Genomic DNA, 25,074 nt, shown 5'->3' with positions numbered 1-25,074 from the left:
ATGAGTTTCCTGAGACTGCTGTAGCAAATCACCACAAACTGGGTGGCTTAAAACAGAAATTTAGTCTCTCTTGGTTCTAGAAGCTGCAAGTCCAAAATCAAGGTGTCCCAGGGCCATACTCCCTCCCAAGGCTCTAGGGGAGGATCCTTCCTTGACTCTTGCAGCTTCTGGTGGCTCCAGGTGTTCTTGGTTTATGGCTGCATCACTCCAATCTTTGCCTCCATCTTCATATGACCTTCTCCCTTGTAGCTGTGTCTCACATCTCCCTCTTGTTTTTCTCTTATGACACCTGTCATTGGATATAGGGCCCACCCTAAGTCCAGAATGCTCTCATCTTGAGATCCTTAAGTACACCTGCAAAGACCCTTTTTTCAAATAAGGCCATGCTGACACGTTCCTGGGCTTGGGACTGGACATAGTGTTGGGGGCCACCATCCAATCCATACAGGCAGTGTGCTCTCCCTTGTGGGGCTGGCCCACCTGCCCCGCTGTCTTTCAGCTTCCCTAAAGCCTGTGTTAGGCCCTACCCCTTGCTGAACCTGAGCCTTGGGTGCCCTTGGAGTACTCACACAGGATCCAAAGGTGCTAGTGCCTTGATAAAACTCTCACTGGCACAGGAAAAAAAGTAGACCGACTTTCCCCTTTGCTGAATTGTGGCCGAGTTCGCATTCCTGCCAGCTTGCTGCTTCCTCTATGCTCTTTATGTCCTGTAGCCCTCCCCACTCTGAGCTGAGAATCAGACAGTAAACAGGAAGGACAAGACTGAATGTGGGCTCCTAAAGAAGACAGCACTCTCAGAGCTTCAGATGGCTAACTGCTGCTGGTTGTAAGCTGACAATTACGACTGATAATAAAGTTCTTACCCAGTCAATGGAGTCGGCCCCAGTTTACAAGTGAAACTGCCATTGTGCTCTTGATGAAATACTCCCGTCCCAAGTTAATACCTACAATAATACCTAAGGTGTGCAGGGCACTTGCAGCCCAGCCAGTGCCTTTGGCAACCCTGGAGGTAAGCAGGGCAGGCTTCTCCCTCTGGTTTGTAGCCAGGAGACACCCGAGATTAGGCAGACGTGACTTGCCCAGCAAGGTCCTGGGGTGGGGTTGACACCACGTCTGACCCCAGAGTTCACTGATCTGCGTGCTGCGAGTGGAGAGCACTCTTTGCTTTCTGAGACGGGGACATGGACACGGTGAAAGTGAACCCGGGTGGAGGGTGGCTTCCCGTGTAATCAGATACAGATGTTGTTCTGTGCAGAGACTTCCCCATGACGCAGGGAGCCTCGAGGAGTGGGAGGAGGAGGGGATGGCTGGCTCTGGAGGAAAGGACAGGATGCAGGGAGGATGGCTTGAGGGAAGCTCAACATGGTGCGGGGTGGCCCGGCTGGGCTGCGGGCTGCATTGCCTTCGGGGAAAGAGGCACCAGGAGGCCCAGCTTACTCTCAGGAAGCTCAGCCAGCGTTGCTGGGCAGGGAGCTGGAGGCTTTGAAGTCAGTCTGGGGTTGCATCAGGCTTGTCCTGTTTCCCACGTGTTCTCTTGGCCAAGTTCCTTAGCTCTCTGAGCTTGCTCCCTTGTCTGTAAAATGGGGGCGTAAGTCCCTGAGAATTATTATGGGATGTCAGTGTTTCCTCTTTTCCTTTTGGTTCAGGAGCCAGGGGCTTTCTACCTGCAACTTCGGGGCCTCAGGTGCCTCCCCAGGGAAATGGGCGATGCAGCCTTTGGGGTTGTTGTGCAGCCCCCATAGCTACCTCCATACCCTTCCTGGCACCATGGTGGCCACAGTCAGTTCCCCTCTTTTGTCCTGTTCCCCTGTAAGGGGAGCGAGATGGACAATAGGATTGGAGTTAACCCCCTCCCACTTCACCTTCATCTAAGCTGAGCTGCAGTCTCTTCTGCCCACCTGAGCCTCCCACCCCTCCTCCCTCCCAGAGAGAACAAAGGTTAGTTTCGGTTCTGTCACTCCCTGAAGGGGTGAGGAGGACAAGCCCCCCTCCACTTCCTTGGTTTCCTCCCTCAGTGGTACAGCGGGGAAGGTTCTCCTCCCCCACCTCTTTCCCAGGAGGTGGCGGATGAGGTGGGGCTTCCTGCGGACTCGGTAAAGTGTCATTGAGATGGTAACTACACAGTGGGGGTCCCGGCCTCTCCTGTCCGTAGCCTTCCAGCCCGAGTCCCAGGCCCAGCCTAGGCCCCAACTTTAACCCTTTGGTTCCCAGATCCAGCTGAATCCAGGTTGACCAGAGGACCTAAGAGAGGGCCTGGGGCCTCCCAGCCGTGGCCTAAGGAGGGCTGAGGGCTGAGGGTGGGCAGTACATTCCTGCCCAGGTGCCCTGGGACTCTGACCTCTGCTGCCCATCCCCCCCACACACACACAGTGTGCCTCTCCTAGTTCTCTGACAAATGTCCCCACATTTACTCTCCGTCTAGGCTGTGGAGGAGGCGCCTTATCAAGAGGGGGAAAAGGGAGACAGGTGGGAGGAAGCTGAAGCTGCCCTGTGCCCGGAGGCAGGTCTGGCTGGGATTGGTTTCTGGGGGCGGCGGCAAGAGGGGTGTCTTCATCCTCTGACCGCCCACCTCCCGTGTGGCAGTGCAGGGGTAGAGTGTAGACATGTCGGGCCGAAGAGGAAATGGGATCTAAGAAGTTTAGGGTCCTCATTGTGCCATCTCTGGGCACCACGTTTACCTGGTGTGTGTAGTGCCCACACCAGGCCCCATCACGACGTTGGGGGGAGGGGGTTGGAGCTGCCCGTGGAACTGGTGGGCCCTTAAAGCAAGGCCCAATTGCAGGCTGACCAACTGTCCCCATCCCCTGCGACCCCCCTACAAAGGACTCAGTGCTCAAACCAGGAATGTACTAGGCAAATCAGGATGAGTTGGTGACCTTATGCCCAAGGCAGGAGGCAGACTCTCTCCAGGCCTGGGGAAGGAAAAGGCCCTGGGCTGAGGCTGCCCAGGATGGGAGGCCTTTTGTGCGGTTCGGTGGGCCCTCCAGAGATCCGGGCTGGCTGCTGCTCCCTGACACCTGCCTGCCCAAACCTGTGTGACTGGATTCCTGGTGGCCCCAGAGGGAGCCCACTGAAGGCTTGCCTCTATTTGCCCTTCTTCTCAACCACCCACCTACCCCATGAAGTCTGAGGCCTGGGGGCGTGAGGGGGCACTAGATGAGCTGGACAACCTGCCCAGGGCTCCCCCTGCCCATCACAGCCAGCAGGGAGCTCTGGCCGTGTCCCAGCCAGCTAGCATCAGCACCCTCCTCCTGTCTTCAGGCCGGGGCCACCAGGTCAGCCCATACCAGTTTATCTCTGCCCCTCTCTGGGGAGGCACCCAGTGTGGAGAAAGCGCCAATCATTGGCGTCCGCCTATCAGACCCACTGGCTGGCACTGGCCTCAGTTGTTCCATTTTAGGGGGAGGCGTTCTTGTGCTTTTCTGGGGCACCCACCCCTTTGCAAATCTGATGACGTTATAAACCTCTTTTCCAAAAAATTGCTAAAACCCATTCCCAGAAGCAATGCAGCCACTTGAAATTAGAATCCTTTATAAATGAAGCCCCACTGGGTAGGTGAGGAGGCACCTAGCACCCCTCCCCTCCCTCAGGGTCGTAGAGTGGTGCAGCGGCCAGGTGTGCATTGGGGGGCCTCCCACCCCTGCCCCCACAGGCCAGGTGAGCTCCAGCTTCCTCAGGAGGAGGGCGGGTGGAGAGGCTCTCCCCCGGGGGTCCTCTCCACCACCCTGGAGAGTGGAATTTTCATCAGCCCCCAACTCCCTTTTCACACAGTAATCCTCAGTTCTTAGCACCCAGGGAGGGCCTTGAAGGAGCTCATGGCCCGCCCCAAATGAGGGGCTCCTGTTTGTGCGCTTCTCAAAGGGACCTTTGACCCAAGGAGGCTAAGGACCTTGACCTTCCATGAACTGGCCCTGGGTTGGGGGCAGGATTTGAGCCATGGTGTGTGTGACTTCCAGGCTGCCCCCACGAGGGGAGTCACAGGCTCTGAGGGGGTCTTCAGGAGGGGTGTCTTTCCTGAGGACTGTGGGGCAGGGCTCAGGGACGCCCTCCTCTGTGGTGTCCCACTCCCCGAGGAACAGAGTTGGGTGCTGGGGCTGCACCCCCACGGAGGGCTCACGCCCCTGCTACTCTCCCCCTTCCCCCTCCCCCACCTGCACAACGGGCTCTTTGTCCCTGGCCCCCAGACACCCTCAGCTCAGCCCCCAGATTCAGCAGCAGGGGTGGGGATGGCACACCTGAGCTGATGTAGAAGTTGGGGGTGGTGGTTTTCTAGGCCATTGCCTGGGTGATGCCACCTGAGCTGAGCGCCAGGCACCTGTTGCTGGGGAACAGTGCGGGCAGGGCCCCTCCCTCGGGAGCCGCCAGCGCCACTGGGCTGAGACGGGAGACGGATCAGATTCCAGAGAGTCCCCGGTTGGCGGGCAGCTGGACAGGGGCGGGGTGTGTGATACTGGGGAAGCTGGTACGTTTGCATCACGGGGTGGGGGAGAGCAGAGACAGCGGCGGGCGGGGGACAGGAGGCTCCCCAAGATACCCTCCCACTTCTGTCCTGAGCCAGTTCCTTTATGGCCCCCATTCCTTCCTCCACAGCCGGTCCTCAGTCTCCCCATTCCTTTGTCCATGGGTTCCTATGGCATGGATGTTCTTTCTTCCCCTGTTCCATCCTGGTCATGACCCACCCCCGCACTGACCCTGAGGCCCCCATCCCATCCCCAGCCCCGCCTCCTCCCATCACTCTGGCTTCCCCAGTCTCGGCCTCTCTGCTCCTCCCCTGCCTTGGCCTTAAAACCCCGCCTGCAACCGGGAGCCAGCAGAGTCCCCAGGTGGCACTGCCAGGTGAGCCGCTCAGCGTGAACCTGCACCAACTCTGGGGACACATCTCTCTTCAGCCTGAAGGTGGGTCGGGAGGGTCCGTGCAAGCTGGGTCAGACAGGCGGCGGTGGGACCTGACTGCAGGGTGGCAGGAGCAGCCGCTGGGCATCTGAGGGGCGACGGGCCCCTCGAAGGGACACCAGCCGCTCAGCTGAGCAGGACTTGAGGTTGATTTGTGTTTGTGGAGGTTCAGAGACACATCTGTGAGGGGCACGGAGCGAGGAGGTGCCTTGCCAGAGGCTCACAGATGTGAGGACTGTCTTGGTCAGAGGACGCTGACTTACGCTCCGCAGCATCGGACCCACTCCTGCAAATCAACCAGGCCTCCTAGAGTTGGGAAGACCTAACTGAGGGAACAGATGGCTTCGGCTGCTCTTGAACTCCTGGGCATGACCCTGGCTGTGCTGGGCTGGCTGGGGACCCTGGTGTCCTGTGCCCTGCCCCTGTGGAAGGTGACCGCCTTCATCGGCAACAGCATTGTGGTGGCCCAGGTGGTGTGGGAGGGGCTGTGGATGTCCTGCGTGGTGCAGAGCACTGGCCAGATGCAGTGCAAGGTGTACGACTCGCTGCTGGCGCTGCCCCAGGACCTGCAGGCTGCCCGAGCCCTCTGCGTTATCGCCCTCTTGCTGGCTCTGCTTGGCCTGCTGGTGGCCATCACGGGTGCACAGTGTACCACCTGCGTGGAGGATGAAGGCGCCAAGGCCCGCATTGTGCTCACCGGGGGGGTCATCCTCCTCCTCTCAGGCATCCTGGTGCTCATCCCTGTGTGCTGGACCGCCCACGCCATCATCCAGGACTTCTACAACCCCCTGGTGGCTGAGGCCCTCAAGCGGGAGCTGGGAGCCTCTCTCTACCTGGGCTGGGCGGCATCTGCCCTGCTTATGTTGGGCGGGGGCCTCCTCTGCTGCACATGCCCCCCGCCCCAGATCGACCGGCCCCGGGGACCGAGGTTGGGCTACTCTATCCCCTCCCGCTCGGGTGCATCTGGGCTGGACAAGAGAGACTACGTGTGAGGTGAATGTCCATGGAAGCCTGCTGCTTAGAACCTTGACCCTGTGCTGGATGCCCTGCCCTAATCCTTGCCTTCTACTGTCAATCCCTTCCCCAGGTGAAACCCACTTTCCAGATGCTGGAGCCCAGCCCGGCTGCAGGGCTAGTCTCAGCGGGCCTGACTGAGTCTAGACCCTCCTCAGGGTCCCCACCTCCATCCAGGCAGGGTGCCCTGGCCTGCCCCTGCTTCCCCCAATTTTCTCTCTTCTGCTGTCTCCTTCTTCAGGCTGGCCCTCCTCTTCCTGAGCCCTCCCCTGCCCCCAGAACCTGGGCCTCACTCAAAGGGCAGTAGCTCCTTATGCCCTCCCTGGCCTGGAGTTGGTCCCTTCTGACCTGGCCACTACCAGCATCCAGAGGCCCAGGACAGGTCATCTGGGAGCAGCCACTCTCCTCCAGGCCTGGAGGCCCTGCCCATCATCAACCCCCCTCACCCCCACCTTTGAGTAGGGAATAAATAGACCATTTGTAACCCGGCTCCTTTGATCTGTGGTTGGGCCGGGAAAACCTGATGGCCTCTCCTGGGTTTGTCTGGCCAAGGCCTGCTCCAGGTCCTGACCAGTGGGTAACCTCACTCAGGCCACGCAAGGCACGGGGGCAACACGGGAGGTGAGTGACTTGTGCCCACCTCCTCCTGCCAGGCTGGCACTCAGCAGACCCCCAGCAACACCAAAGGCAAGTAACCAAACAAAATGTGCTTTATTTAGTAAAAACTGGTGAGTGGGCAGGACATGGCAGAAGTGCACAGGGGCTGGGGATGGGAGGGTCAGGGGTCAGCACAGGGGGGACATGACTCAGGATGGAGAAGCCAGAGGTCAGAAGACTTGGAGGTGGGTGGGTCTTTGGTAACTTATCACCTGCTCCTCTAGAGGCTACACGTGGCTCAAAAGCCCCTGGGGGTTCCAGAGGCCTGACCAGCAAGGGAAGGCTTGTCTCTGCAGGCCTAGGGAGGCCCTAGCCCCAACATCAGCAGGAACTCTCGGGGACAGGATGAAAGCACCTGGATAGCAAGCACCCTTCACATGGGGCCCAAAGCTCCAGGTTGGTCTCTAAGATGGGGGTGTCCAGGGTGGAGAAAGATCCAGAAACTCTGAAGCATCACCTCTTTGGCTCCATCATCCAAAGGTGAGGAACGCCAGTAGCAGAGCCCAGGTGGGTTATCAAATGGATTAACCACCGTCCCCCACCAATATAAAGCAAAAACAACACCAAAGCTGTCATGGATCACCATTGCCATGGCTCCAGCTCAGAGGGTTAGGCTCCACTCTCAAGGGAGCCCACACTCCCCTTCCCGAATTAGACGTAATTCTTAGTGGGGTACTCAGAGGGACCCCGAGAGGCAGTATGTGGGGCTGAGGCCGAGTATCGGGCCATATAATGGCTGGAGCCCCGGGACCCCCCAGAGGGGCAGGTGCAGCACAGTAGCCCCCCACCCAGCAACAAAAGGCCAGAAGCTGCCCAGCCCAGGTAGAGGGAGGCTCCCAGCTCCCGCTTTTGGGCCTCGGCCACCAGGGGGTTGTAGAAGTCCTGGATGATGGTGTGGGCAGTCCAGCACACGGGGATCAGGGTCAGGACTCCTGAGATGACAAAGATGATCCCAGAGATGAGCACCAGACGGGCCTTGGAGTCCTTGTCTTCCACACAGGTGGTGCACTTGGCCCCTGCGAGGTAGACCAGCAGGCCGAGCAGGACCACTAGGAGAGTGATGACACAGAGGGCTCGGGCAGCCTGCAGGTCCTGGGGCAGCGCCAGCAGCGAGTCGTACACCTTGCACTGCATCTGGCCAGTGCTCTGCACCACGCAGGACATCCACAGCCCCTCCCACACCACCTGGGCCACCACAATGCTGTTGCCGATGAAGGCGGTCACCTTCCACAGGGGCAGGGCACAGGACACCAGGGCATTCACCCAGCCAAGCAGTGTCAGGACGATCCCCAGGATTTGCAGACCAGCAGAGGCCATGGTGAGGTTGAGGTTGAGGAGCTGCACTGCGGGACAGAAGCAGAGTAACGTTAAGATCAGCTGGCCCAGCCCCTGGTTCCCAGTGAATGCTAACCCCCATGCCACATGCCATGGCCACCACACAGGACACCAAGAGTATGAACCCTGGGAATCAGGACACCGTGTCCTGTAACATGGGCAAGGCATGCTCCCTGAGCCTCATTTTCTCATGCGCAAAATGAGCATTTAATGCTTTAGTATTTTTTTTTCCCCAGACAGGCACTAGTTTATAAGAGTGAAAAAGTAAGCAACCCAGTCCTAGTTGTTTTGAGTGCAAATGAAATATAAAGCCTATGCACATGCTTGCCCATGGCTTCAGCCACTTTGGGTACAAAGGGGCAAAAGGGATGAAACAATAGAATGCAGTTTTTTGGTGGTTTCCACAGGGTTAATGGGTGGTAGGTTTGCTCTAGCCATGAGTTTCAGGCTTAAAACTTAGTTTTAACACCAAGAAAAGAGATACAAGTTTCCTCCCAGCACCCAACATAAATGTCCAAACCCTTCACCCCAACTTGGTTCTGTACCCCATACAGGCGGTTGCCAGTTTGATCTTAAGATCTTGTGTACATGGTGGCCAGTCAGCCCTGGCCTTGCCTGCCACTGCCTGGCCCAAACCAATCCCACCCAGTCAGACCCTGGATGGGGCAGGAGAGATGGAGGGAAACAAAAACAAAAACAGCCCTCCCACCCCGAAGCACTTCCTTTCCCAAGGCCACCGGCTGCCTCCCTGGTTCCTGCCCTTCTGTCCTCCCCTAGGGGGGCCACAGAGCAGACCCCCAAGGTTGGTGACATTTTTTTGTGTATTCTTGCCCCAAGTGCCATTCTCTCAGGACACAACTTCCCTAAAAGAAGTTACCACCCTTGGGGTCTGTCCAGTGAAACATCTCCTCTGGGGCAGCCCTGGCCCCCTCACATCCCACTTCGTGTTGGAGGTCGCCGCGGGGGATCCCTTCCGTTCAGGGTCCCGTTGTGGCTCTCCATTGCCCAAAGTTCCCGCGCACGGCTCGGACCTAAACTTAGCACCGGCCCCACCAGGGTGGCCAGAGGGCAGACTCTCCACTCATTTGCACCCGTCCATAACCCGGGCCGAACTCATGACCTGGGGGGAGATAGGACGCGGCGGGCCGTATGGCGCTAATCCCAAACCCAGTGTCAGCCCTCCAGGACTCTGGCCGGGTTAGGGCCGGGGCCACGCCAGACTAGGCACCCAGCACCTCTCCCTTACAAGCGTGTCCCTGCTCTCGACCCCTTCCCTTTCCACGCACTACAGGCTCGGCTCATCCGAGGGCGTCCCCTCCCGCTCTCGATCCCTATTTCCCTTCTGAGTCTGGCCCGAAGAAGGGTGTCCTCAGCCCCCCGGCCTGGAAGCCGCGCACCCTGGAAGGTTCTAATGGCGGCGCTAGCTGCAGGGTCCGCTCCCGCAGGTGAGGGGGAAGGGAGCCCCGCCCCAGAAGGAAGCACAGGTGGGGGAGGGGCGCCTGGGTTTCGGTGCCTTTGTCCCCGGGCTGGGGGGAGGGGCGTTTAACCCTTCCGCCAAAGGACCCCATTAGGGCTTTGGTGCAGCCCCCCGCCCAGGGGCTCCTGGCCCTGGGTGGCTGCCGCCCAATCAGTTCAGGTTCTTCACGCGCACCCCAACCCAACTCCGCCACTCCCCCTGCCCCCCTATCTTCGAGGCACCTACCCCCTCCCCCACGACACGCACACTTCCCCCAGGCTCACCTGCAAAGGAGTCCACCAAGATTCGGAGTAGCAGGCGGAGTGCTGGGACTGGGGCGGAGGCGGGGGTCTTAAAGAGGCAATGACGTCACCGGACCACCGCCCAGGGGAGGGGCAGAGACCCCAGTCCAGACCGCGGCGGACGCGCGAATCCCAACCTCGTCAGTGGGGGGCGCTCGAGCCTGGAGCCGCTGCTCCCCCATCTGGCCCGGGTGCAGGGCATCAACTGGCTGAAGTCCGGCAAGCAGTGGGTCAAGGGGCAGGGTATGGAGCCGAACAGAGCTTGGGGCTCGACTCCGGAACTCACCTAACCTTCCCGAGCCTCATTTTAGTCTGAAAAATGGAGACAACAAGCCCACATTTTACTATGTAACTATGTCCTAAGGTAGAAATTAAAGGGCACAGTATTATTATTTTTGTTGTATTTGTTGTATTTTGTTGTATTGTTATTATCATACCCTCGGGGCCCTTAAGAAACAGCTTTCTCTGTGCTGGGTTGTTTCGTGTCAGATCCGCCCTCTCGCCCAACATGCACCTCCTGGGCTTCCGCACCGAGAAGGCAGGGCCAGATCTGCATCCCTTTGGCGTTCTGGCCGCTCCCGCACAGAGACGGCGTTTGTTGAGCGAATAACTGAACTTAGAGGTCCGGGCGGGACCCGGCATCTAGGGGTGGATCATGGGGCGGGCAGAGGCTAGGGATCCGCCCCGGAAGGCGGGGGCGGGGCCGCTGCTGTCTGCCCCGGTACGCGGGCGGCCAGCGCAGACTGCAGCCGCCGCCCGACGAACACCATGTCTCCTGGCCCACTACGCCCGCTGCCGCGGCTCTTCGTGCTGGGGCTCGGGCTGGCGCTGCTGCGCGCCGCGGCCGGGGAGCGAGTGCCAGGTATGCCCGGCCCGGGCTGGGCGGGAGGGCGTGGGAGACGGAGGACTCCCAGGTCCGGGATCGGGGAGCCGTCATTGGGGGCCTAGAGGAGGGGGCAGAACTGGGGGGACTAGGCGGACATGGGGATCCGGGGTCAGGTGGTCTCCAGACACCGCGCTCCCTGGCCAGGAGAGGTCCCATCTCGCTCCCAGCTTCATCCGTAGTCCGGGCCTCAGTTTCCCGCCTGTCCAACTTGGGGGGCGGGGGAGGCTTCGGTCCTGAGTCTGGACTCGGAAGTGGAGAGAGAAGAAAAGTTTGAGGGAGGGATGTCCCGTCCGGTAAGGTGGCACGCCCCCAGCCTGATCAATACCGGGTCTGCCCACCCCCCTTAACCGGAGAGTTGGGGGGGTGCTGAGAGGCACGGAGGTCTGTGCCCCCCATACCATGTGGGGTGCCCCCTTCCATCCGGTGACTTCAGTGCCCAGCTATGCGGGGGGAGGGACCGGGGTCGGGCCCGGTGCCCAGGAATGAGTCACCCGCCGGCGGCGGCGGGGGGGCTGTTATGGGGACCTGACCCACTCCCCCAGTGTCCCGCACTACGCCCCCCTCTCCCCCGCGCTGCCGTGTCCCGGTCGGGCCGTGCGGTCACCTGTGAGGAATGTGGAGGGAGGGCGCCGGTGACTCACGTTATTCGAGCCGGCCGACCCTGACCTCAGCCCCAAAAATAGCCGCCCCCCGCCTCTGACTCGTGGCCCCCTCCCCAGGCACCACCCCCTGCTCTCGCGGCAGCTCCTGGAGCGCGGACCTAGACAAGTGCATGGACTGCGCATCGTGCCCCACGCGACCGCACAGCGACTTCTGCCTGGGCTGTGAGTGGGGGCGGGGCCAGAGGCGAGCGGACCCCACTCTGGGGGAGAGGGTTGCTGGGTGGAGAGGGGAGCAGATCTGTGGAATTAATTGGGAGAGGCTGGATTGAGGAAGGGGCTCTGACTGGGGTAGGGACCAAGGTGGAGGAAAGGCTTAAGGCTCCGATCTAGGGGGCGGGGCTGGTCCCTAGAGGGGCGAGGTCTGACTTGGAGTCCCGCCCCCAGGCGCTGCGGCCCCTCCAGCCTCCTTCAGGCTGCTGTGGCCCATCCTTGGGGGTGCCCTGAGCCTGGCCCTCGTTCTGGGGCTGCTTTCCGGATTCCTGGTCTGGAGACGGTGCCGCAGGAGAGAAAAGTTTACCAGTAAGTGTGCCCCTGCCCGCCCGACGGCCCCTCATCATTCCTCAACAACTCCCCCGCTCCTGATGCCCCTCTTCTTATCTTGCAGCCCCCATCGAGGAGACCGGCGGGGAGGGCTGTCCTGGCGTGGCCCTGATCCAGTGACAGTGAGCGCCCCCTGCCAGCAGGAGGCTGCGCCCACTCATCATTCATTCATTCATTCTGGAGCCAGCCCCAGCCTCCCAGACACAGCCAGAGCCAGGCTGCTCCAACCACAGGGGTGTGGAGGGATGGGGGACAGCGAGTCACCTCTCTGAGGCCTGGGTCCAGGCTTCAGAAGGGCCTTCCAAGGTGTCTGACTGCCCTGACTCTGGCTCCAGAATAGAAAAGGAGACCCTGGCTGGCTCATGCCAGACAGCTGACACTAAGGAACCACAGCATTTGCACAAGGGTCCCCCCACCCCCACTATGGCCTGGGGGCCAGGCTGACCTGAGAGACAGACACAACATCAGGACCCACCCACTCAGATGTACTGAAATTCCACCAGGGGGTCTCAGCCTGTGGGGCTAGGGACCTGTTCCTAACTCTAGGGGGCTGGCCCTCTAGCACGGCTGGCCCTAAGACACTGCCCCTCCAACCCCCAAAAGGGGGGAGATATTTATTTTGGGAAGAAAGTTTGGAGGGGGAGAGAATTTATTAATAAAAGAATCTTTAACTTTAAATGGTTTGGAGAGTGGCATGATCCCAGCCTGACTTCCCAGAGCTGGAGGGAGGAGTGAGTCAGCCGCGGGGGTGGGGGTGAGGCTCTGACTCACACATTCTCAATGCCTGAGCCCAGCCTGCCAGGACCTGGCTGTGCCCTGACCGTTTTCCAGGGAAGATCTTGAGGAGAAACCCCAGCATCCAGCACCCCTGCCCTGCCCTGCCCTCCCTTTCCCAAAGGCCCTGGGTTCCACACTGTAGCCTTCATTTGCTCAGCAATCTTTATTCAGTTCTCTGGGGAGGGGACGGCTCCCTTCCCATGCTCCTGCGCCTCCCACCCCAGGGCTCCGTGGGGCTCAGTGTCCTCTGTTGGGGGAAGGTCCTGGTGCCCAGAGGCCTGGTCTGGAGGAAAAGCAGGGCAGCTGCTCCCTTCGTGGGAGTGCTGGCCTCCCCTGCTGTGGGGAAGAAGGAAGGTGGGCAGGGGCACTGCCCCCCAGCACTCAGAGCTCCATTATGTCCCCAGCTGGGGTTGCAGGATAGTGGGGGCTGGGGGTGTCCCCCAGCCTCAGCAACCGGAGTGCCTCAGGGATCAGGTTCCCAGGGTAGCACCAGAGAAGCAGCTCAGAGCAAGGGCTTCTGGAAGAGGAAATGACAGTCACGGCACAGGGCTGAGGCTGGACTGGCAGAGCCACACCCCACCTGGTACAGGTCCCCAGGGGCTCCTGGACTGCTGGCACCTTCCAAGGAGCCAAGTAGGGAAACAACAGAGGTTGGCTAGAAGCTAAAAATAGCAAGATGAGGCAGAGCCTGGAGATTGGCTCTGAGGATTGGGTATGATCCTCCAGAAGGCCCAGCTAGTGGATTGTGGATTGTGCCTACCTGAGTGGGGGCAGAGCTGGGGGGAAAGCCATGGGGGGGCTGCAGTAAGGGTGGTCATTGTGCAGGCTGAGTCTAGAGAAATGGGTGACCATGTTCTCCTCAGACAGGAACTGCTTGCGCAGGGGCTCCCTGGGGAGAGACGAGGAGGCAGGCAGCCTGGGATATTCAGAAGAGAGGTAGTCTGATGGGGACCTGAGGTGACAGAGGGCTTGCTGGGAGTCCCTCCCTGCCCCCAAACTCACTGCTCCTCCTCCAGGCGACGCTTGGTACTCATGGGCACAGGTCCTCGGAGAGGGGAGCTGGGAAGAAAAGAGAGCCAGGAGCACCCCACCCTCTTGGACCCATCCCCAGGATCTGCCCAACTAAGCCTGCAGCGTCAGCCAGGAGCCCCCAGCCCAACCCTGTCTCAGCTGACGCCTAAGTCACCTCCTCTCCCAGACCATCCAGAAGCCTGCCTCGGAGTCTGTCCAGAGTCTGCAATCCTGTCTTAACTCATGCCCAAGCCCTGCCGATAAACCCCACCGCGTGTCATCCTGCAGACCAGCCCTGAGGGCCCAGCAAAGCTCCTGGGCCCCCGGGCCAGGCCCACCCAGGGCCCCAACACACACCTCGCGTCCAGACCTCGGGACGCCCCTGAGTCAGCCCGCGGGTCGCGCCGGGCCCGACCCTGGGGGCTTCGCTCCAGGGGTTGCTGCAAGATCATTGGTGTTCGGGGTCCTGAGAGCGGAGGGGTGGGATCCGGGCGACAGGGGCGGAGCCTCCGAGGGCGTGGCTCAACACGTGGGCGTGGCTTTAGGCGCGCGCGCGCGCGGCCAGGTTCCACGCAGGCGCGGAAGACGGACGGCACGCGACTGGAAGGCGGGTCGGTTTAGCGGGGTAGGGGAGGGGAGGCAGGGGAAGGGACCTGGCGTAGTGGCGTTGAGGAGGGCGCCACTTAGTGTTGGGACCTTCTTGGCGGTCACCTCCGCTCCTGAGACTCGGGTTACGCGGCGGCCGCCTTCACGCCGGACCCGCCACCAGTGTTGGGTAGGTGACGCGCCGCGAAAGGGAGGCGCTCGCCGGTATTTCCGGTCTCGTGAGGCTTCGTCGCGCGCGGAGCACTCTGGGACTTTTATTTCTCGAGATGGAGCGAGCCATGCCGCAAGCGGTGCCTCTGGGTCAGGTGAGGGGGCGTGATGCGTGGTACCTTCTGGGGTTTGTAGTCCATGCCCGGCTCCGAAGGGGCCGGCAAGGAGTCGTGCGCTCAAGACCCGTTTTGCGTGGGCTGTTGGTGGGACTCGGATCCTGACCCGAGGGAGGGAGAGTAACCCAGAAATACCTCAGGGGCCTAACATGAAAGTCAGGATACGGATTAGGAGTCAGTACGTTTTTCTGTATTGGAGTAATAGAGCCACTTTTTTTTTTCTTTCTTTTTTTTTTTTTTGCGGTACGCGGGCCTCTCAATGTTGTGGCCTCTCCCGTTGCGGAGCGCAGGCTCAGCGGCCATGGCTCACGGGCCCAGCCGCTCCGCGGCACGTGGGATCCCACGGACACGAACCCGTGTCCCCTGCATTGGCAGGCAGACTCTCAACCACTGCGCCACCAGGGAAGCCCCTAGAGCCACTTTTTAAGCGGTTTCTCCGAGGCAGCCCTGTGCGAAGCTTTTTATATACAGTAGCTCATCCAATCGTGACGAAATCTCCAGTGGGCTCCTTTTGACAGTTGAGGAAACGTGGAGGAGAGGCTGAGTCCTTGGTCAACAAAAGTTCCAATAGGCATCAAGCCTCAACTCTCCCCTTTCTCACCTCCTTCTTCGAGCCACTCCTGGGACTATATGGACAGGTGCCTGCTTGGTGGGCTATAAAAAGGAGAACTGAGAAGTCAGTGCGGTGGGAGGCCGGACTGCGGCGGGAGGCCGGACTGCAGCAGGGGAAGCAGGAAGGAGTGTGTGGTTCAGGGGTCCCAGACGCCCCAGACAGCCTTCATCCAGCCTCTCTCCACAGATGGAAGTATTTCAGGCCCTGCAGCGGCTGCACATGATCATTTTTTCCCAGAATGTCTCACCCTGTGGGAAGTTCCTGGCAGCCGGCAACAATTACGGGCAGATAGCCATCTTTAGGTACCCTTGCCCCTGCTCCCCACCATCCATTAGCTCTGGCACTTGGTCCTCCTGGGGCTGATGCCCCCTGCTTCTGACTCTCAGGCCCCTCTCCTTTCAGCTTGTCTGCTGCTTTGAGCTCTGAGGCCAAAGAGGAAAGTAAGAAGCCTATGGTGACCTTCCAAGGTGGGTGCAGGCATTGAGGCCAGCTTAGGGAACCCCCGGGTGGACGAGAGGAGCAGGACAGGGTCACTCAGGTTCTGTACTTCCATTTAGCCCACGATGGACCCGTCTACAGCATGGTCTCCACTGATCGACATCTGCTCAGTGCTGGGGATGGGGAGGTGAAGGCCTGGCTTTGGGCAGAGATCCTTAAGAAGGTGAGTGTGGAGCTGGGGGAAGGGTGAGGTGCCCAGACCCAGAGAGAGCCTTTGAGGTCACCCAGTGTTTTCCTCCATGAAGGGCTGTAAGGAGCTGTGGCGTCGTCAGCCCCCATACAGGTGAGCCAGGCCCATGTGGGCAGAGGGCATGTGGGGGTGAAGGTACTGCCTCACAAGAGCTGACTCTGCTTTCCCTCTCCCAGGACCAGTCTGGAAGTACCTGAGATCAATGCTTTGCTTCTCGTCCCCAAGGTTTGAGCCCTTTTTAATCGGGGCTCTGCCCTGCCCTGTTTTGGGCCCAAATTTTAATCCTTCCCCTCTCCCTGTTCTGACTTGACATTCTCTTCTGACCCCATCCTTCCTTCTTCTGCAGGAGAATTCCCTCATCCTGGCGGGGGGAGACTGTCAGTTGCATACGATGGACCTTGAGACGGGGACCTTCACAGTGAGAGGGCTGTGGAACTGGAGTGGCAGGGGCGGGGTGGGGGAGCAGGGGCAGCAGCATCCTTCCTGGATCTTGTCCTGACACTGCCCCTCTCCCTGCAGCGGGCCCTCTGGGGCCACACAGACTACATCCACTGCCTGGCACTGCGGGAGCGGAGCCCCGAGGTGCTGTCAGGTGGCGAGGATGGGGCCGTGCGGCTTTGGGGTAAGGGAATGTCTGATTGGAGGGAAAGATGGTGGTAAGGGAAGCTGGGGCAAGGAGGGTACTTTTTATGGTTCTTCCCCCACAGACCTCCGCACGGCCAAGGAGGTCCAGACGATTGAGGTCTACAAGCACGAGGTGAGGGCACACCCCATGCTCTGTCCTTCTTCCTTCCTGGGCATCTCCTGTGTCTTCACCTCCTCCTCTATTCTCCTCCTCCCTCCCAGGAGTGCTCGAGGCCCCACAATGGGCGCTGGATTGGATGTTTGGCAACTGACTCCGACTGGATGGTGAGCCGGGCAGAGTGCAGGATGGGGTGGCAGCTCTGGGCCCTGTCCAGCTGAGAGCCTGTGGTTCATGGCGGCTGGGGACCCCCACCTTTCTGCCCAGGTCTGTGGAGGTGGTCCAGCACTAACCCTCTGGCACCTTCGATCCTCCACACCCACCACCGTCTTCCCCATGCGGGCACCACAGAAGCACGTTACCTTCTACCAGGACTTGGTGAGGCCCTCTGTCTTGCTTCTGCCAGCCCTGCCCCGCTCCCCCTGCAGCCCTGAACCCTGAGGCCCCTCCTTGTCTTCCACAGATTCTATCAGCTGGACAGGGTCGCTGTGTCAATCAGTGGCAGCTGAGCGGGGAGCTCAAGGCCCAGGTGCCTGGCTCCTCCCCAGGGCTGCTAAGCCTCAGCCTCAACCAGCAACCAGCAGCCCCTGAGTGCAAGGTGGGTTCAGCAAGGGGCAGTGGGGATCCTGGGAGGCCAGGGCATGTGGGCAGGTCAGTCACTCCCCTCTTGCCTCTAGGTCCTGACAGCTGCAGGCAACAGCTGCAGGGTGGATGTCTTCACCAATCTGGGCTACCGAGCTTTCTCCCTGTCCTTCTGACCTCCAGCAACACCCCCACCTCCATCTCAGGGGTTCGGAGTGGTTTGGTTTTTTCTTTTTTTTATACTAATAAAATTTGGGGCATTTTTTTTTTCATGTGCTTTTTTCCCAAGAATGGAGGCCAAGTCAGTGCAATGATTTATATATTACTCTGTCTGAGCTTGATAGATAAATACGCACCCTCAACCCTGTCCTGGAGCATGCCGGGGGCCAGGGGGCCTAGTCCCTGGAAAAGATAGACTTATATAGATTCGAAAAACAGCTCTGCCACACCTGCCCCTGCCACCCACCTGGGGTCCCTGGTCCCCAAAGCTGGCCCCTGCTCCCGGTGAGCCCTTGCCCAGCCTCTCGGGGTGGAGAGGGCACCAGCCGCCTTTGGCAGACAGTCGGGGCCCGTTGCTCCGTTGGCCAGAAGAGGAAAGTGAGCCAAAGAGAGCAAAGGTGGCCCCCTCGACCAGGCGCTCAGGTCCTTCGGAAGAGGTTGCTGAAGAAGCCGCCGGCGGGCCCAGGGCCCAGGCGCAGCGAGGGGCGCGGCGGGTTGCGGCTCGGGGCGGATCCAGCCGCACTCAGCTCTTTCTGGCGTTGTGATCGCAGCTGCTGCCCGATGACCACCTGCATGTCGTCCTGCGGACAGGGCGGCCGGGCCGGCAGGTCGGGTCAGCGTTTGGCACCGCCCCTGCCGGCACCGCCCCGCCGGCACCGCCCCGCCGGCACCGCCCCTCACCTGCCAGGCTTCCAGCTCTTGCGTCAGCGCCACCTTCTGGCGGATGGTGCGAAGCAGCTCCCGGGAGAGGGAGTCCCGCTCCAGAGAAACGCGGCTGAGCTCCAGGGCCAGTTCCAGGGACCTGCAAGAGCGAGGGGCAGAGAGCAGGTACGAGGGCGCTGGGGCCTCAGCGAACAGTGGTGGTTGGGGGCTCCTGGACGCAGGCGGGAGTGAGGCCGCTAATACCGAAACCAGGGAGGTTAGAGGGCCCTTGCATCGGAGTGGGGACAATTATAGCACTCGCGGGAGGGAATCCGAGACCCAGAAAGGCCAGAGTGTCCTGGGGGCCTGCAGCCCACCCTGGGGCGGTGGTGGATGGTGGCAGATGCTCACTTGTTCACAGCCTCGTCCCGATCCGAGAGGGCACCGCTTAAGATCTCCTCGGGATCCTCCTGCGCCCGCAGTTCCTTCTGCCTTTGCAGCTCCTCCCGCAGGGACTGTAGCTCTTCCTGCTGCAGCGCTATCTGCGGACAGGGTAAGGTGCAGAAAGGCAGGTAGGCCCCTGAGTGCCCCAGCTCTTACTCTTCCAGGCAGCCTGGACTCCAGCTCGCCGCCCTCCCGCCCCCTCCCCCACCCCCCATCCCTGCCTGCTCCACAAACAACCCAGACAGTTGTGGTCGTGTGCTGGAGATGAATTTTCTGAGCGCCTAGAGGGGTGGGGCTGGTCGGGGCTAGATGGGTGGTATAAGCCTGCAGGAAGGATGCATGGAGAAGCATTGGGAGGTGGGACTAAAGGGGCAGTGTAGTTCAGGAAGTCTTCCTGGAGGAGGTGACATACAGGCTGACTCTTCAAACATGATTGCAAGTTTGTTGGGTTGAAGGGCTATCCAGGTAGAGGGGAATTCGTGGGCAAAGGTTCGGAGATGTAGATGGGAAAGAGAAACTGACATTGAGAGGGGCTTTGCGTCCAGTACTATGCTCCCCCCACCTCATCCTGCAACCGGACCACTTCCGCCTCCTTCTCTTCCAGTATTTCCGCTGGGCTCAGGGATGCTCGCTTCCTGGGAGGCTCCAACCTCTCCTCCTGGGGCGAAGGCTGGTGGCTGGATGCCTCTTGGGTCTCTGGGGGCAGAGTGGCCTATTCACCAAAGAAACTGGTCAGTGCAGTGTCAAACCTCGTGGGAAAAAAAGGAGGAACGGAGTCTGCAGCCCTCCTGGATGGTACGTGTAGGGGCTGGTGGGCCGAGAGCTCACCAGAGCATCTCCGCCTCTGTCCGCGTTCTGGTCTTGGTCCTTGCTGTCGAGGCTATGGGCAAGCTCTGACTGAAGCGAGGCTCCTGAGATGTTGGCGTCCTGGAGGCGCGACTCCTCCTCCAGCTCCGAGACCCGCCGCTGCAGCCTCCGCAGCGCACTCAGTGCCTCCCCCGCCTCGGAGCGCGCGAGTTCCAGCTGCGACCAACCCACCACAGAGTGAAACAAGGGCGGTCAGCCAGGTGCTCCCGCCACCGGCATCCCGCGGCCGGCCCACAGGGGGCGCCGGCACGCCGCAGAGAGTCAGGCAGCCCCGCGCGTCCGCGCAGCCGAGCGCTGAAGTTGGCTCCCACTCCCGGATCGCTGGGCTGCCTTGGGCTGCGCAGTTACCCTCGGCAGACACTAATTTCCTCCCCTATAAAGCAGGGCGCCGATGGGTGCCCCGGCTTCAAAGTCTCCCATCACCGTCCCTCCAGTCCCACCCCACCAGGTCACCTCGAAAAGCCCCACCCCCTCCCCCGACCATACCAGTCTACCTTCTAACTCTCTCACTAGTGCTATCATCCAGCATTGACTGATCCTTTCTTCTAAGCTGGGCAATGTGCTGAGTGTCTCACACCCTTACCACAGCCATGTACCATTACATCCCATCTCACAGATGGGGAAACTGAGGCTGGTGTTCCACAATAGTAGGAAGGGACACTGAAATAAGAACCCAGGTAATTTGACCACAAAATGCAAACTCCTGAGATCTCAAACATCAAGCCATACTGCCTCTTTTCATTTCCTTTCCTCCATTTTCACAGCCCAGACCTGGTCCAGGTCCCTATCATCTCTGCCCTGAGTTCTGGCCTCAGCCCCATCCCTGGCCTCCCAGATGCCAGTCTCTGATGCATTCTAAGATTACTGCCCCTGCTCAGTAGCTTATGGCTCCCACTTGCCCTTGTGCTAATGCCTGTGCTCTTCTGGCCCAGCTGTTAGGGCTCCCAGTGACCCAGCTCTGGTGTCTTCTCCCAGGAAGCCCTGAGGCAGTGGCCAAGGCCCTGGCTGGATGCAGCTGCCCACCCCAACCCTACTAGTCACCTCCAGACTGTGCTCGTGCCTCTCCCGCCGTAGCAGCAGCAGCTCCTCATGGGTTGCCTGTAGCCTGCCCTGGCCCTTTTCCACCTCCTCACACAGACCTCGAATCTGGGCCTCCAGGTCCTGTCGGCGACTCTGGAGCATCTGATTCTGGGGAAAGGCCTCAGAGCTGGAGTGGAAGGGCTAGGCCAGGCACAGACAGCTCCCAGCCAGCCTTCCAGGCTCAACAGACCCAGCTGGCACTCACCTCCCCCTGCAGACATTCCAGCCGTGTCCTCAACTCTGCCCCAGCCAAGGCCTGGGCCTGGCACTGACCCCGAAGGCCATCCAATTCTCTCTGAAGCTCCTGCTCAGTCTGGGAGGCCTGAGGGTGGGGGGAGGCAGTGGAGCCATCAGCTGGCCCAAGCTACAACACCAAGCCCAGTGCACCCACTCCCACCAGGACCCAGGTATCTGCCACTCCTTCCCAGGGACCCGGGGTCAGAGCCGTCCCACCTGGGCCAGCTGCTGGCTGAGCTGGAGGTTCTGTTCACTGAGTTCACTGAGGGCGCGTGCCCGCTCCCGTCCGCTGTCCTGCTGCTCAGAACGCTGCTCCCCCAGCTGGGCCCGAAGGGCCTCCACGTCCCCCTCCAGCTCCACAGTCCTGGCCTCCCACTCGGCTCCCCGGGCTGCCAGGCCTCGGCGGAGCTCATGGTTCTCCTGCTGCAGCCGCTGTGGGGGCCGGGACAGAGGGTAGAGACAGGGAGAGGTGAGACTGGAGGGGACGCAGGGAGACAGAGACCCAAAGAAAGTCCAAGGGGGGTCTGAGACAAGCCTGAAAACCAGAAACATGAGAGAGCCGGGGAGGAAGTGGGCAGAGGGCAAGACACAGCCTCAGACAGTAGAGGAGGAGGGGGAGCAATAGAAAGAAGCTTCCAGGAGGAGCTGACCCTGGGCCAGAGTTGGGCGGGGCTCCCTGATGCCCACTCACCTCTGGCTGCCACCAGGGCTTCTGGACCCGAGGGCGTAGGCGCTGTTTGTGGCGCCTGAGTCTGGCAGAATTGAAGCCTCGGCCCATGGCCTCACACACCTGGGTTCCAGGGGCTCGGGAGGTTCGGCCTCTGCCCAGCCTCTCTGTTCCGTCCCTCTCCCCCAGCTCCTCCTGGCTAGCTCCCTCTAATTAACCCTGGTTAGCCACACCCTGGCCCCAGGCTTCTGCCTGCCCTCCCCCAAACCTGTCTAACCAGCAGGGGGATGCTCCTGGCACACCCAGATGCCCAGCTTGTGGAGGCAGGCAAGTCAGGGGGCCAGCGTCTCCTGCCTCCCCGTCATAGACTCTCCACGCAGGAAGGTGAAGCTAATCACAGCTGCTACAATGATTAGCAGGCATTCCTGCCAGGGCCTGTGCTAGCACTTTATATTATATTATTTTATTTACTCCACGAGACTTAGACTCCTTAACATCCTCATTTTACAAATGAGGAAACTGGGCCTCAGAGAGGTTAAAAGCCTTGCCCAAGGACACACAGTGAGTTAGTGGAGCCGGGATTCTAACCCAGGCAGCCAAGCCCTTAACCAAATACTGTGGGGGCAACACAGCTCTAGGATGGAGCCCACAGATTCGGGGTCTGATTGTCCTGGCCGTTGTCCTGCTCTGCTGCTGCTTTGTGGTAAGGCAAGTTCCCTAATATCTCCAAGTCCCATCCATCCATCCATCCATCCATCCATCCATCCATCCATCCAATATTTCCTGAGCTCACCCTGTTTTGGAGTCTTTGTCAGCAGTAAGTGAGACCACCAGGTTCCGTGCCTGAAGCAGCTTAGAGTCCAGAGGCAAATGGACACTTCATTGAACCAGGTAGTTTCAGAGGGGGAACATTAAGAGCTCTAAAGAAACCCTGGTAAGTGATGAAAAGGAGTGGGGTGGGGTGGGGATCCTTCAGGAGGAAGTGATGTCTGTTGACTCCTGCAGGGCAAGAAGGAAGAGGGCTACAGCAAGGGACAGCAAGTGCAAAGGCCCTGAGGCAATAAGCGTGGGTTGCTCAGGGAACTGAAAAAAGGCCCCCTCTGAGAAGGGACTGCGTGGCTGAGATGACTGACGTCAAGGAGGTCACAAGGGGAGGAGTTTTGGTTTCATTCTAAATGTGAGGGGGAGCCACTGAGAGATTCTGGGCAAGGACTGAAATGATCTGATTTGCGATTTTTGAGGATCCCTCTGGCTTCCCCATGGAGAAGGGGCTCAGGGGGCAAGAGTGGAAGCTGAGGACCAGTGAGGAGGCAGCTGCAGTGTCTGGGGCAGATGATGGGGCTGCGGCCAGCTTGGAGAGACGGTGAGAAGTGGGTAGACTCACAATCTAGTTTCGAAGAAGAATCAACAGGGCCTGCCAGTGTGGGAGGGAGAGGTCACAGAGATGTGCAGGCTCTGGTCCTATGGCGGGAAGCTGGGGTGGGGACAGCAGGGGATGGGGTCATGGAATCCAGTGCCACTTATGTTGAAATGCCCATTAGGTGGCCAGGTGGGGAGGGTGTGGGGCCGACGACATGGATACAGGAGTCAGTGGTGTCTAGGGTGTTTAGGGGACCAGATGTGACCCCCAGGGTGAGAGTGTGGCTGACCACAGCCTGGGCAGAGGGAACTGTTCATATCTCCCAGAGCCGGGTGAGAATTGACTGAGATGATGCATGGAAAGTGCTTAGCCCAGAGCCAGGCAGGGAGAGAGCCCAGGATCTGTTGGCAATACTGCTGAGGAGACAGACCCAAGATTCAGAGAGGTCCAGCAGCTTGCCCAAGGTCACAAAGCCAGGCAGGGATCTGAACCCAGGTCCTGTCTTGCCCTCAGAGCCCATGTTCTTAACCACTGGGCAACACTGCCAGGGAGGCTGGTCCCAGACCTGAACTGCTGTTCCAGAGACATCCCCCTGCCTGGCTTTCCTCTCCCTGCCCCCCTGCCTGGTCCCTCCCCTGTCCTCCATCCCCCCAGCCCTGCCCTCTGCTGTCAGCTCACTTCCTCATGCTCGGAGTGCTGGGCGCTCAGCATCTCCAGCCGCCGCTGCAGCTCCTCATTGCGCTCCAGAAGCATCTTGCCAAGCTCTGCGGCCAACAACAGGTCTTTCTCCTTCTGCTGCAGCTGCAGGGCCAGGTCCTCGGGCTCCTCAGGCCTTGGGCCCCCTCCCAGGAATGAGTCCCGCCGCTCCAGCATGAAGGGGAAGAAGCCCTCATTGCTGCTGGGGGAGGTGCCCCTGGAGAGCAGCCCGGATGGGAAGCTGGGCCCTTCTGGGGAGCTCATGGTGCCTGCAGTGTCTGTGGGGACAGGTAGGTCTGTGGGGAGAGGTAGCTGCATGACACTCTACACCGCAGCCCAAAGGGGTTCACTGCCCTGCCCCGCACCCCCACCCCCACCCCCCACACACACACACTGGCCAAGACGTGGCTCTCCTGCAGTTCTTCACCTGCCTACTGGCCCTCTCGGTCCTGCAGCCAGGGCCTCCCTGGGCCATGAAGGGTTAATGATCTGTGTCTTGGCTGTCCAGCTCCTTTAATGTCCCCAGGGTAAACTGAGGCAGGGAGAAGCAGGAAAAGAGCTGTCCAGGCTTCTGCCTCTAGCAGATGTTTTCTGCTCCCAGGAAACCTTCTCCCAGTGCTCCAGGACCACACGCCACCCCAGTGACAGTCCCCACCCCCCTCTTCCCATGACCCAGCTGTTCTGGCTCCCAGCCTCTTACCAGCTGAGAAACTCTTCCCAGAACCCAGGTTCTTGGGACTCAGGACTCTGCGATTAGTCCAGCCTCTTCTCCCAAGAATACAGGGCCTTGTGAACTTCCGTGTCCTGAGCCCTTAGCCCCCAGAAATCCAGCACCCTCCCTTTCCAGAAGCCCAGGCCCAAGTTCCCTGCCCCCCAGCCCTCCTGGCCCTTGTTTTCCTATTTTCTCAGGTCCCCATCCTGAACTTAGGTGCCCAGACCCTCAGCCCACCCCTTCTGGATTGCTGGCCCCAGTCCCCCAGATTCCAGGCCCTGAGCGGGTGGGCGGGCCAGCGAGGTAACAGGTTGTGCCGGCACTGCCGCCCGACCGACCGTCCACTCCAGGTTTCTGTTTACTTCCCACCTGGCTTTGGGGATGGGAGCCTGGTGGCACTCCCCTAGGGCCGCCAGGGCCCGCAGTTCAGGGGCTCCAGGGCTCAGGAGGGAGGGGACACATGGGGCTTTCCTGGCATATTACCCCTCTCCAGCACTCCTGAGGTTCTCCACCCCCTACGCGCGCACACACATCTGTCCCTTCCCCTCCTCCCCTCGCCATGTGTCCGACCCTAGGCCTACTCTCAGGACCTAGGCATCAGCGGCAGTCCCAGCCCAAATGCCCCCCGGCCAGGCTGGGGGTCTCCCTGACGTGGCCTCTGCAGGCCCAACACCACTCTGGGACTCAGGGGTATCCCTCCTCCTCACCCCTCCCGGCACCGAGCTACCAGTTATTAGCACCTCAGCCCAGGCGTCAGGGTCCCCACGCCTCGACCCCCAACCCTAGGCGTCGTTAGCCCAGCCACCGCCTTCCTGCCTTCCTTCCTGCCCGCGTCCCCCGTTTCCCGGCCCCGGGAGTCCGGCCCGGCCGCTCCTGCCCCGCCCCATGCCCCACTCGCCCACTCTCTCCGGCCCGGTCCGCCCAAAACTTGAAGGGCCCCCATCCTCGGCGCCCCTTAGGCTCTCACCCGACGACGCCGGGCTCCCTCCGAGGTACCCGCGGCCCCGGTCCCCTCTTCCGGAGACGGCGCCAGGTGAACTGCCCGCACAGGTGAGGGGGC

General features: G+C 60.4%; 6 protein-coding genes across 9 annotated transcripts; 3 read left to right on the top strand and 3 right to left on the bottom strand.

The window, feature by feature from the left end:
• Positions 1 to 5,231: 5,231 nt before the first annotated feature.
• On the top strand, positions 5,232 to 5,885 carry CLDN9 (claudin 9; the record flags this gene model as incomplete). Its single annotated transcript, XM_082856170.1, has 1 exon — positions 5,232 to 5,885. One exon carries the CDS (start codon positions 5,232 to 5,234, stop codon positions 5,883 to 5,885), a length of 654 nt encoding a protein of 217 aa, XP_082712296.1.
• Positions 5,886 to 7,215: 1,330 nt separating this feature from the next.
• CLDN6 (claudin 6) lies at positions 7,216 to 7,881 on the bottom strand (the record flags this gene model as incomplete). Its single annotated transcript, XM_082858275.1, has 1 exon — positions 7,216 to 7,881. One exon carries the CDS (start codon positions 7,879 to 7,881, stop codon positions 7,216 to 7,218), a length of 666 nt encoding a protein of 221 aa, XP_082714401.1.
• A 2,515-nt stretch (positions 7,882 to 10,396) lies between these two features.
• On the top strand, positions 10,397 to 12,423 carry TNFRSF12A (TNF receptor superfamily member 12A). Its single transcript, XM_082858045.1, has 4 exons — positions 10,397 to 10,519; positions 11,263 to 11,367; positions 11,590 to 11,724; positions 11,810 to 12,423. Exons 1-4 carry the CDS (start codon positions 10,426 to 10,428, stop codon positions 11,863 to 11,865), a joined length of 390 nt encoding a protein of 129 aa, XP_082714171.1. The 5' UTR covers positions 10,397 to 10,425; the 3' UTR covers positions 11,866 to 12,423.
• A 371-nt stretch (positions 12,424 to 12,794) lies between these two features.
• On the bottom strand, positions 12,795 to 13,991 carry HCFC1R1 (host cell factor C1 regulator 1). 2 transcript variants are annotated; one of them, XM_082857613.1, is made up of 4 exons: positions 13,891 to 13,991; positions 13,525 to 13,581; positions 13,283 to 13,438; positions 12,795 to 13,039 (listed from the first exon to the last, which is right to left on the bottom strand). In XM_082857613.1, the coding sequence occupies exons 1-4, from the start codon at positions 13,983 to 13,985 to the stop codon at positions 12,904 to 12,906; spliced, it is 444 nt and encodes a 147-aa protein (XP_082713739.1). In that variant the 5' UTR covers positions 13,986 to 13,991; the 3' UTR covers positions 12,795 to 12,903. The 2 variants fall into 2 exon arrangements, with proteins under 2 accessions (XP_082713739.1, XP_082713738.1); XM_082857612.1 differs by having other exon boundaries at positions 13,283 to 13,411.
• Position 13,992: 1 nt separating this feature from the next.
• On the top strand, positions 13,993 to 17,633 carry THOC6 (THO complex subunit 6). Of its 3 annotated transcripts, XM_082857609.1 has the most exons (13): positions 13,999 to 14,444; positions 15,265 to 15,380; positions 15,481 to 15,545; positions 15,636 to 15,739; positions 15,822 to 15,859; positions 15,943 to 15,991; positions 16,113 to 16,184; positions 16,286 to 16,388; positions 16,474 to 16,523; positions 16,613 to 16,675; positions 16,776 to 16,886; positions 16,972 to 17,106; positions 17,186 to 17,633. In XM_082857609.1, exons 1-13 carry the CDS (start codon positions 14,406 to 14,408, stop codon positions 17,264 to 17,266), a joined length of 1,026 nt encoding a protein of 341 aa, XP_082713735.1. In that variant the 5' UTR covers positions 13,999 to 14,405; the 3' UTR covers positions 17,267 to 17,633. The 3 variants fall into 3 exon arrangements, with proteins under 3 accessions (XP_082713736.1, XP_082713735.1, XP_082713737.1); XM_082857610.1 differs by lacking the exon at positions 16,776 to 16,886 and having other exon boundaries at positions 13,993 to 14,444; XM_082857611.1 differs by lacking the exon at positions 15,265 to 15,380 and having other exon boundaries at positions 14,000 to 14,444.
• Positions 17,634 to 17,728: 95 nt separating this feature from the next.
• BICDL2 (BICD family like cargo adaptor 2) lies at positions 17,729 to 23,566 on the bottom strand (the record flags this gene model as incomplete). Its single annotated transcript, XM_082857209.1, has 9 exons — positions 17,729 to 17,890; positions 17,991 to 18,111; positions 18,363 to 18,493; positions 18,958 to 19,107; positions 19,224 to 19,418; positions 20,304 to 20,450; positions 20,548 to 20,664; positions 20,796 to 21,011; positions 23,285 to 23,566. The coding sequence occupies 9 exons, from the start codon at positions 23,564 to 23,566 to the stop codon at positions 17,729 to 17,731; spliced, it is 1,521 nt and encodes a 506-aa protein (XP_082713335.1).
• Positions 23,567 to 25,074: the final 1,508 nt, after the last annotated feature.

Source organism: Leucopleurus acutus (assembly GCF_964270905.1).
Source record: "Leucopleurus acutus genome assembly, chromosome: 16".
NCBI lineage: Eukaryota > Metazoa > Chordata > Mammalia > Artiodactyla > Delphinidae > Leucopleurus > Leucopleurus acutus.
The sequence above is the reverse complement of the archived record's forward strand: the minus strand, read 5'-3'. Positions and strand labels throughout refer to the sequence as shown.

Excerpts from the sequence above, each read along its gene's own strand:
- TNFRSF12A (XM_082858045.1), top strand. The coding sequence starts at position 10,426 with ATGTCTCCTGGCCCACTACGCCCGCTGCCGCGGCTCTTCGTGCTGGGG. Across the intron at positions 10,520-11,262 it reads GGCCGGGGAGCGAGTGCCAG|GCACCACCCCCTGCTCTCGC; the intron begins GTATGCCCGGCC and ends CCCCCTCCCCAG. Across the intron at positions 11,368-11,589 it reads CAGCGACTTCTGCCTGGGCT|GCGCTGCGGCCCCTCCAGCC; the intron begins GTGAGTGGGGGC and ends TCCCGCCCCCAG.
- HCFC1R1 (XM_082857613.1), bottom strand. The coding sequence starts at position 13,985 with ATGATCTTGCAGCAACCCCTGGAGCGAAGCCCCCAGGGTCGGGCCCGG. Across the intron at positions 13,582-13,890 it reads TCCCGAGGTCTGGACGCGAG|CTCCCCTCTCCGAGGACCTG; the intron begins GTGTGTGTTGGG and ends TTTTCTTCCCAG. Across the intron at positions 13,439-13,524 it reads CGTCGCCTGGAGGAGGAGCA|GCTGCCTGCCTCCTCGTCTC; the intron begins GTGAGTTTGGGG and ends TGAATATCCCAG.
- THOC6 (XM_082857609.1), top strand. The coding sequence starts at position 14,406 with ATGGAGCGAGCCATGCCGCAAGCGGTGCCTCTGGGTCAG. Across the intron at positions 14,445-15,264 it reads AAGCGGTGCCTCTGGGTCAG|ATGGAAGTATTTCAGGCCCT; the intron begins GTGAGGGGGCGT and ends CTCTCTCCACAG. Across the intron at positions 16,389-16,473 it reads TGGGGCCGTGCGGCTTTGGG|ACCTCCGCACGGCCAAGGAG; the intron begins GTAAGGGAATGT and ends CTTCCCCCACAG.